Source organism: Orbicella franksi, chromosome 10 (assembly GCF_964199315.1).
Source record: "Orbicella franksi chromosome 10, jaOrbFran1.1, whole genome shotgun sequence".
Classification (NCBI taxonomy): Eukaryota; Metazoa; Cnidaria; class Anthozoa; order Scleractinia; family Merulinidae; genus Orbicella; species Orbicella franksi.
This window is the reverse complement of record NC_138154.1, coordinates 4,746,781-4,757,658: the sequence shown is the minus strand read 5'-3', so window position 1 is coordinate 4,757,658 and position 10,878 is coordinate 4,746,781. Positions and strand designations below refer to the sequence as shown.

General features: G+C 38.8%; 2 protein-coding genes and 2 pseudogenes across 2 annotated transcripts in view; 3 read left to right on the top strand and 1 right to left on the bottom strand.

Moving 5' to 3' along the window:
* Positions 1-10,878, bottom strand: part of LOC145501132 (uncharacterized) — a 329,746-nt gene that overhangs the window by 88,736 nt on the left and 230,132 nt on the right. The gene's annotated exons all lie outside the window — the stretch shown is intronic.
* LOC145501143 (uncharacterized) overlaps positions 2-10,878 on the top strand; it is a 13,313-nt gene continuing 2,436 nt past the window's right edge. The window contains exons 1-3 of the mRNA XM_081480699.1: positions 2-1,560; positions 2,283-2,335; positions 7,496-10,878. The exon at positions 7,496-10,878 is cut by the window's right edge and continues 2,436 nt beyond it. Of these exons, the coding sequence (XP_081336825.1) occupies positions 1,393-1,560; positions 2,283-2,335; positions 7,496-7,598 (324 nt within the window). The 5' untranslated portion in view covers positions 2-1,392 and the 3' untranslated portion in view covers positions 7,599-10,878. The remainder of the gene's footprint in view (positions 1,561-2,282; positions 2,336-7,495) is intronic.
* On the top strand, positions 4,080-6,171 carry LOC145501074 (uncharacterized; annotated as a pseudogene).
* LOC145500045 (uncharacterized) lies at positions 5,839-7,503 on the top strand (annotated as a pseudogene).

Below are 10,878 nucleotides of genomic sequence, written 5' to 3'. Positions count from 1 at the left end.
GTTAAAAAAAAAAAAGATTTTAAGATTTCTGTCCACGGGACATTGAATCCTGTCATCTTGCGGCTGGAAGGCGCGTGAAACTATGGTCGCTAAATACGAACTTGTTCTTTAAGGTACCTCACCAGTTGACTAAATTCACTTAATAGGTCCACTTAATATTTGGCAGAGAAAATTTCACTTCAAAGATCTAATTGCAATAGTTTTGGGCTTACAGACACTGTGGCCTTATTCGTGAACGAAGCCCGATTTTTGCAGCTTTAGGATGTTCTTCCGGGCTTGTTCTATCCAAAACGAAGTCGGTGAACCCATGTCTTTTTTTACATTTCTGACATAACTAACTCGTCATCTTACAGTGGTAAAAGTCTCAGAAAAAAATCAATGTTGGAAAATTTATCTCTTAAACGAAGTCCATGACCCCGAGCGTTTTCCATTTACCAAAAAATTCCGTAAATCCCGGTTGGGATGTAAATGGAACACGACTTTTCGGTTCGTTCCACTGGAAATTTTCCGGAATAAACGGAATTTCTGAAAAGGTAGTCCCGTTTTCCCCGTGGAAACTTCCCAATGGAAAATTTGTGTTCCATTTACAGATTTCTCGTCTTTATCACCAGTTCCATGCCTTTCGCGGTCTTTTAAGCGGCCAGGCCTACCTTCAGCTACCTCGTGTTTCAACAAAAATGGCAGCTGATCAGGGTCAGTTTTCTGGAAGCTTTTTGCAAACAAACTTTCAGGGCTACTACGAGTGCTCTGTCTACCACGTTCTAACGCCAGATCTAGAAAATTTACTGCAGCACGAATGTGCTGCATATAAAAGTGGTAAGTAGAAGTTCTTGCCTGTTCGAAGCTTTTTTTGCCGGTGCACATTTCCCGCGTAAAATGTTGCATGAACAACTCTGAAAAGTTCTTTTGTAATTCTTCGTTCACAGGTGAACGTCGGGGCCGCTGAAAAGATATCTACTGGATTATCTCCTGAATTAATCAACTCTCTTCCTCTATAGAGGCTTGTAACATTTCGCACAAAAACAACATCTGACGGGCCTCATTGGCCTCCATTTTGAATATTCGCAGGAGATTCAGAGAAGCGAGAGAGAGGGGCCTGTGAACGAATGGGACTTATGACAAATGGAACGCGCTTTTCCCAAACGGAAATCCCCAATAGAAATGTTCCGAATTTTTTTTGTAAATGGAAACGCCCCCCGTTTCTTTTTCATTTCTGAAACAAGTAATTTATTGTCTGTCCCCAGTCCTCAGAAGTTTGAAGAAAATCTATTCAGTGGAACATTTGGCATGAACCTAACATTTTACTCGGTGGGGTGCTGACTTGTAGGACTTTCGCGCATTGTCGTCCTCATAGCCCTTTTCGCTTCTATTAGCCGGCTAAGAGAAGCGAGAATGGACTTTTGCGCCGAAAAACGCTCTCCCAAGTCCCGCGGGGGCACTGGGTTACAGGGAACAACCACGACGTGTTACATGAAGCTGAAGTTAGCGAGGCATCGAACCGATTGTTCAACGTGTTGTCTAGATGTAAACTTAGCTGTTTTCCATCCTTCTGGGACGCAGGTAATTATTAAGCGTAAGAATGATTGTTTTTCCCTTTCCCAGTGCATTCACATTGCACAATGGGAGCTTCGGTATTCCGTTTTTTAGCAAGTTCGTCACCTTGAATCTACAAATATACGATAGAACATTCCTGACCGTGGAGATTATAGGAGCTCACTACTTACTCTTATTCGTATTGTTATTGTTATTTTTCGGAAATTGAAGTCTTGCTGCAAATTTTAGATGTGTTGTCACGATGTATTTTATGGCTTAAAATGTCTTACATATTGAGCCGGCTTTCTGATAGTCGTAGTCAACTGTGAGGATAGTCGAGGAGCTTCGCGCGAGGGATCGTATTACATTTGCTCCGGTTCTCAATCAGTGTTCCTTTTTCTTGCGTATAGTCTGCTTATATTTATTGTTTAAATGTTAGACTAGACAAGGAAACCTACATCGAGAATTTTCAGTTAGGTCGTATAAGCCTGTAAGGGAATAAATCATGTTCTTTACTCAATATTTGCGAAGAAGTAAACATGCCGCAAAATACAGTCTTCAGTTTGCGCGGTTAAAGAAGAAAGATAAAGGAAAAATATTTTTTTGTTCTCAGTATTTTCGTATACGCAAACACGCTGCAAAATAGTCTTCAGTTTACAGAGGGGAAGGTCAAATTTTGAATTGTGCAAATTTTATAGATAACAAGCTTGAGATATAATAAAAGAGATGATTTGCTGATTAAATTTCAGGGCTGTGCTTTGTTAGGTGACATTTCTCTTGTGAATGGAGAGAGTACAGGCAGGTAATTAAAATACTATATGCTGCACAAAATAAACCACAGCACGGGGATGCCACCATACATGTAAATGGTCAAACTGAAAGGTTATCAAGAAGTTTACTTTTCTTCTTTTTTTCCAGGAGGGGGACATTGGGGGGTTCTGAACGCCACAATTCTATAAAAGAATCTGGCAAATATGGCAATGTTGTCCCCTCCCCCCCCCCAAAAAAAAATAAAACAAAATACCACAATATCTCAATACCAAGTCAAAACTCAATGTCATATTGACAGGCCTTCTGATATCTAAGAAATAGAAAACATGTACCGTGTTTCTATAGATTTATAGAAACACAAGTGGAAGTTTGGGAGAACAAGAAATGCTATGGGAACACAAGCCACAGGTGAGTGTTTCCACAGGTTTTTGAGTTCTCCCAAACTTTCAGGAGTGTTTCTATTAAACAGTTAGATTATTCACTCTCTCTTGATAGTTGACAGGGTGCAGCCCGAGTCAACTATCATGTATAGAAATCAAGAGCTAATAATCTAATTGCTTTAGTATAAATCTACTAGTCGTGCAAAACTTTATCTAAATCGTGTTCACGGACACTTTGGAAACACCAAGAAGTGGCCATCATTTTGTTAACAAGGGCACACTGCTATGCTACTCACTATCTATCACAGAATAGACAGTGAGTAGTGTACCAATCAGAGTGCGGTATTCCTGATAGAACGCCAGTAGATTTATACTAAAACTTGATAGAAACATGGAGAACATGTTTTCTATTTCTTTTAGAAAACACCACAATGAAAAAAGGAAAACAACTAAATAAATACAATAATAAAAACAATAACTTTGATTATCAAAATGTAAATTCTCTTTGCTTGCGCCATCATTACATCAACAGCTTGAGCTAGTTCTGTGTTTTTAGAAACACGATATTTAACCAATCAGCACATTTTTGTAGGACTCTTTTCTAATGCGCAATGGTGCAATTTCCCACAATCTACATGGATCGCATCCGGTTGCACAATCTATGGAGAATCGTATAATTCACGAAAAATTGCACAATTTGAACAAAATAAACCATCAATTAACGCTTCATCTGGAAAAAATGCCATATCTACACATTGTTTCAAGATGATTTGCCTTTGAAAAAAGCCTCCAAAATCTTTTACAACCTTCGATAAACAAGTGAAGTTCAAGACGTTTCTTGGATGTCTGGGAACTGGCGCTAGTTTTTGTCAGCAAAGAATTGCCTATTGGTGTAATGTAAACAAGTTCCTTCTTTGCTTGGACCAATCAGAATTGCCAGTCTATATTGATCCAAGTGACGTTTATTTTGTTGGCAAAATGTAGCGTCTTTCATGGAATTTGAAATAAACGTCCTCCATGGATAAGTTTGTAGTGAAAGCGCCTGCTGTTTTTTCAACTGAAAAGACTCATTCACACGAACAGCAAAAGATAGAGCTAGAAATTATCCTCAAGCCTTCCATGTGGATGATAGGCTGAAGATGCAGCATCGTGATCGATGATCTTAAGATAAAGATCTTAACATTGATGAGATCCCTAATTAACTAGATGTCTCTTGTGTCGTGCAACACACAAACTAATTCAAATTAATATATGAAAGATCATATATTTGAACTGTGGAGAAAGATATCAAGACATAATTGATCATTACAGTTCTGCACACAACTTAGCAGCTGTGAAATTAAAGCCTGAAAAAAATTCAGGCCTGAATATTTTTCGGACTTTAATTTCACAACTGCTTATTAAAAAATAAGTTGTGTGCATAACTGCGATGATCAATCATGTCTTCACACAAACTAATTGATGACAAATGTAAATTTCTGTAGGAAATTATAAGTTTATTAGCTAAAAAATGCCTTACAAGTCAGAAAAGTGATTGCAAAATTACATTGATCTCTTAAATTGTCACATTCTGGACTATTCCATTTCTGAAAGCAATTTCTATCTTCTGAAGCTGAAGGCAAAACGGGAACATTACACAATGAACACTGCCATGGAGTTTTCATTTGTTTTTTTTTTTCAGGTCATAACCAAGCTTACAATTCTTACAGCCGTACAACTGATACAATAACAGGAAAACCACATTAAAAACCCAGTGCATTCACTATTTTTTTACCATAATATTTCGGAGCATTAATTTGCTCTGAAGTGAATCAGACAACACTCCCTCACTGCTTTCACTTGGAACTTCTAGAATTACTGCAGCTCCAGAAACTTCCACAGTCTGGCAAATCAGCTGGTGAAAAATTTTCATTTAAACTTAGATTATCACATAATCTTTTTCCATTGTTGACAATAGGCCTTTTTACAGTTCCTGGCACCATCCTGGAATAGTAACGGTGCAAACATCATGTTGAGGCTCGCATTGACCTGGGAGGTACAAACATAGCAAAATCACAGCTGTTTCACTAACCTGTTTCACATTGTTTGTTATATCTTCGCTTAAAATGGTCATTAAATATAAAGAGAAGGAAATTTTGACACTGGAGGATATACAGAACCTCACAGTTAAAGATCTGAGGAATATTTTGAAGAGCAATTCTGAAAACGCTGGCAGAATGAAGGTGGGGCTGGTTGTAAAAGTGTGCACATTGCTTGTGTGAGACGTGGTTTTTAGGTCAGCGAGAATACCAAGCAAACTGCTGAAAACTGTGCTGAAAACAGTGGCCATTTCAAATACGATGAAATAATGAGACGAGTCTCTGCTCTTGGATGGTCAACAGACTTGTGACCGCTTCCAGAACTGAACTTCATTCAGCTCTACGATTACCTTGTCGTGTCTGCACGCAAGTACTGCCATATTTTGTTGAAGGGCACACATTACAAAAAGCTAAAATCGTGCCAATTTTTCTTTGAAGGAAATGTGAAATGACTGGAAAGCAAAGTCTTTCAAGGCCAGACCTATGTGAAAGCTAGCGTAGTTCCATCAATGAAAAAGAATCCGTAGAGAGTTATTGTGGAGTTTTCACCCCAGAGTGACATTTTGCAAGGGGCATGCATGTGCCCGGCTGGACTTGGTTTATATGGAAAAGGTAAATGCAACCACATTGGAGGAGTGTTGTTTGTGATTGAAGATTTTACGAGAAGGGGATTACAAAAACATGCCAAGCCTTTGTCATGTACATCGTGGCTGTCTGTGTGGGTTGTGCCCCGCAACCAAAGTGTTGCAGCTAAACCTCTCGACCAAGTGCTAATCAGAAAGATACTCGTCTTCAGTCAAAGGTGGAGGCAGTGTGGCCAAGTGGTTAGGGCCCTGGACTTGAAATCTGGAGGTCGTGCTTTCAAGTCCCGCTCTGACCACTTCAGTGGAGTTGTTTCTCGCTAGACCCTAGTTCAACTCCTTGGTCATGCTTGTAAATAGCCAACTGGTCTGCCTCCCACCAGTTGGGATTTTTAACCATGTTATGTTCATTTGCATTATTTGTTTAATCATTTGGTTTCATTGGCCCTGAAAAGCTCCGTTGGGGGAGTGGTCAATTAAGATATTTATTTATTTATTTATAAGGTTATAAAATTTGATCCAAGATTACCAAATCAGCGAAAAAGAGAGAGAAACAGTTTCAAGATTTTAAGTGAAAGTCTTCAAAATTGTCTCCCTGCCAGTTCATTTTTCTTTGTTCCATGACATCAAGTCAAACTGTGTAGAGGAGTCAGACTCTGAAGAGACAAACGAGGCACCAGAGTCTGCCTTTTACAGACAGTTACGATATTACTACTGACCACTTTAAATCTTTGATTGATTCTATGTTTCCGGCTCAACAATCACCCAAGAAGAGATAGTTGAAACGGAGAGAACAACTCGAGGACAAAACAAAAACAATCTTTGGTTTGAAAAGAGGAAATCTCTTTTGACAGCTTCAAACTTTGGAAAAGCAGCTAAGAACGAAGTGGAACCTTCAAATAAGTTGAAATCAATCCTTTACTCGAATTTTACAACAGATACTACTCAATATGGTGTCAAAAGTGAAGCAAAGGCAGTGAACCTTTATATGAGGGAAATGAAAAAGGATGGCATTGATGTTACTGTTGAGGAAATTGGGCTACTGGTGTCCAAGGACAAGCCATGCCTGGGAGTAAGCCTAGACAGGATTTTAACCATTAAGGATACACAAAAAATGGGGAATGGAAATTAAATCCCCTTTAAGTAAAGCAGGCATGACTATTGAAGAAGCCTGCCAAAATAAAACTTTTTTTCTGGAGAAACTTGCTGGAACTGTAAGGTTGAAACAAAATCATGATTATTATGTACAAATTCAAGGGCAGCTCTACTGTTCTAACTTGACTACCACGGAGTCTGCAACATCCATTTCCTGAGCTAAAACTAATTTATTCTGGGTTCGCCATGGAGGAGCTTTTCAAGACTTTTTTGGCACGCTCCATGACAACTGGGATGGCTCAGCACCTTAAAACAAAAATACAATAAAAATCAAAATAATTACATGACCATGATAAATGAACATGTTGTGGTGCTAATGGTCGTTTTGATAAAGTTATGAAAAATACTAAACTGTAATGTCAGTTAAACTGTTTTTGATCTCAGTACATTTATATGACACTAATGAATAAGGTACAATGATGCACAACAGTAATCCACTGGTATCCAAATATTGTATTGGGGTAACAACTATGATATTTTCCTTTGATGTGAAAAGCCAGCCATCAGTCAAAAGCTATATAATGTTACAATTTTAAATGCTTTATGTACAAAGGAACAAATAAACATTTTGCATAATGCAGCTGTTATGAAATATTTGCCATGATGTTTTTGTATCTGTTTTTGCAGATCACATACCTTTCTTTGAATCTCAGTGGTCTGACAATTTTCTTATAATATCTCCTTGTCTAAAATGTTCACTGCAAACAACAGTTGCAGCAGTTACATTGAAGTCATCCTTTCCATGTTGCCACTTTGTAAGGTTACACCAGCGATTTCTGGTCTTGGGGTCGGTTGGAAAACTGAAAAAATGGTTACCAGCAGAAAGCCCTTTGTCATTGTAATAGCAGTTGTGACAGCCTGATTGTACGAGAGCCAGACTCAACCATTTAACTTTAGATGCAAAGGATCAGTAGCTTGTAGAGGATCAGTAGCTTTTTTTTTAAACAACGCTGTCCAACTTGCCACGTCCTCAATGTGCCAATGCTGTTTTTTTCAGAGGCGTAGTGAGCATGATCTGGCTATCCAGGAGTAGTTTTGGTTTGGGCTCCAAGCATGTCAAATTAGCGGCCAAGAGGTGCAAGAAGTCCACATGCTGGTGACGATTTGAGTAACCAGCTTGGATGGGATGGGAGAGAATCCTGGGCCTACCATGAATGGCTATTCTGTCAAAATACTTACATTTTGACCAGAGAGAGGAAGGGCCCCACCAATGCGCGTTGCCCCAGCATGAACGGCGCTCATAGAATTAGAATAAGCCATCGATAACAAGAGGGAAGGTTGAGGTGCAGCAAAAGTGGAAACAAATGAAGGCACAACAAAAGGAACAGGCCAACCTATAGACTCACTGCACTGCTGTCAGTACCCACCTACCCAGCTGTTGGTGAAGTGTGAGCTTGAAGCACAGCTTGAACAGATTGGGCCACAAGCAATACAATTGCTGCGATGTAGGCGTAATGGGTCTGGAAGACACAACTGCGGTTTCTAAAGTCACAGTATTGCTATAAACTAGTGATGGCTGTGATGATGTTTCAGCCATGTGTTCACCCAACAAGGGTGCACTCGAAGCAGCAATCGATGACAGTTGTGAGACCTCGACCAGGAACAGTGCTGCCTCCATACTGTATTAGTTTGATGACAGGTCATTGTGAATTTAACCACCATGAATAAAGAAGCACACAAGAACGATGAAGAAAAACACGCTACAGGCACGAATGGCACTCAAGACAAACTGCACGTTTTCACATGGCTGGCAAGAAAAACGTGTGAGCCCTGCAAAACCCCATATGAGACCCCACAGAGCATGGTCACCCTGAGAGATAGCTGGCCAGAATTGGCTCAAGTCAAACTTTGCCTAAATTACATTTAGCCACATTTAAACATGTTAACTTTGTAGCTTTCTCTTTCTCTGTCTTCACAATTCTAACTTCATAATCTCTTCTGATGTCTTCCATGGCTCTTCTGCTAATTGAAGGATGTAAGGAAATCAAGGAAAATTACTGGAAAAGCGTTGATTTCCTCTTCAGATGATGTAACAAGTAGTTGAAAAAATCTGTAGCAACAAAAGATAGGTTTTCCAGATCTCTTTCACCAGTTTCATCTTCCATGACTTTAAACTCCTGGATTTATTCTCAGCAACTTTCTCAATGTAACTGTAGTTATTTCAAGGGAAACAACATGTTTTTAACTACGGAGACCATAATGACAGTAAACAAAGTATGTTTTAAATAGGTTTATAAAAAGTGTGATTATTATTATAAGAAACATGACAGGTGTTTTCCATATGATTATTCTACTTATCAATTTTTTGTCACCACAGTAGTAGTAGTAAGTTTGTTTGTACAGTGTCTACAAGATTTGCGAGATATTACTTGCGAAGTTATTGAAGCCAAGGCATATTTGAGGCAAAACTTTTGAACTCTTTCTTGAATTTGCTTTTTAAATGGGGTTGGTGTCATATTTTTGTATAAATAAGTTGTCTGCTTAAATCCTCCCTGCTGTTCATTAGTAGCCTGAGCAGCAGAGGTAGAAGCTGTTTTAGTGCTGGTGCACCATGTGGATTAACCTTTTTGAGGTGGCCCTTGTGAATATTGTTCCCTGAGGTATGATGATGTATTTGCAGTTCAAAATAATGTACAGAGTGGTTCTTTGTTATGTATTTTCCTTCAGGAAGGTCCATCTCGTAATCGTCAGCTGTAGCTACTATGGCTAAGTTTATAATGAAATTTTAAAACAAAATGAGAGCTGACTTGAGCGATATGGGAATTGATATAAAAAGGTTAAACAGCTCCCAATGAGGGTTAAGAATTCTGGAACAATAATGAGGTAGAAATCAGGTTTTCCTTTGAATGTGGTTGGTTAAAGGCAGTCAGGTGAGCCAGAAGATGACCAAACTATAGCACGAGAAACATGAACTAAAAGGGTTTCGTGGGAACAACCTGGAGCTGTCTGGTCCCTTGGTGTACAACTATTCTGGCAAGTCGTGTAATTTTGTTTGTCCCTTGGCTAATATTTAAACATGTTACAACCTTGTTCCCTTTTTTTGTTTTAAAAATGTATTTTCACACTATCCAGCATGGAAACACTTATAAAGGTGTTTCCTCCAGCTTGGTCTGAGAGGCATGATGTTTGGTTTACAGAAGTTAACAATGACACCATATTGAATTAATTAAGAAAATAGATATCGTCAATTCTTACCTACATACTTAATTAACTTAGTGATTTTCCTTAATAATGGCGTTGTCCGACTTTAATTAGTAGTTGAAATTGTTTCCTCAAAAATCTTCCATAAATCTTTAAACAAATTAGTGTTATTTGATTTGAAATATTTGTGTTTTTCAGTTTCATATTTAATTACCAAAATCCTTGTGAAGTGGCTCAAGGAAGGTAATGTTTCTTTACATTGACAAGTCCACAAGAGAGATTTTCCTAGAACTACTATATAATTAAATAGATCCATCTCCTCCTCAAAAGACCCAATTTGAGATTTGATTGACATGGCCAATGTCAAATCTTTAGAAAGTGTTCCCCCTGCCTATTGTTTCATTCTCTTGTCAAACAGTCCCTGGAGATATATTACTCCCTTGTGTGAGCCCTGAGCTTATCCATGGTTTGATTGTCAGCAGAAGATGAAACATAATCCCAAGTCTCATACAGGGCTCCCCCTTTTCCTTGATCTATAATTTCTAATACATTCTTGGTTTCTTGCCTTCTTTTTAGTGCAGAGCGCACTATTGGGATGGTTTGGGGGCTGATGTTCGCTGTGGCAATAAGGTTGGGGTCGCACTTGAGACAAATATTTGAAATGTCTGAAGATGTCGCAGACAGTTTTGTCTCAGAACTTGTCTGAGACAATTAAAATGTTGTCGTTTTGTGGTTGCACTGTACAGACAATCAACAGAGACATCAACATAAAGTAAACATAAGACCTGTCACTTCTGGCACTTTTTTTAATTTCACCACATAAATTATTATTTCCCACTCAATGTGTAGAATAGAACGGCTGCAATGAATCCAGGCCAGTTCGCTCTGCTTCTCAATGTAAATGCAGCTATTGATGCTCAAAGAGTCATTCTTCTTCCCTCATACAAATGTGGGTACTTCAAGCGCAACTTCTTTTTTGGAACCAATGTCGAAGAAGACGTCATGGATGTCACTTTCCCTGTTTTTAGGTTTGTCAAGACCACAACAGTCGTGGTTTGACATACATTATTTTGATCCTACAATTCCAGGAGACTATTTCAGGCGTCAGCTCCGCTTAAACAGAAATACGTTCTTGGTGCTATTGAATATTCTTCGCCTGCGTCTGAGAAGACAAAACACACGCTTGCGTGACTGTGACATCGGAAAAACTTTTGGCACTGGGAATGTATCGCTTGGTGC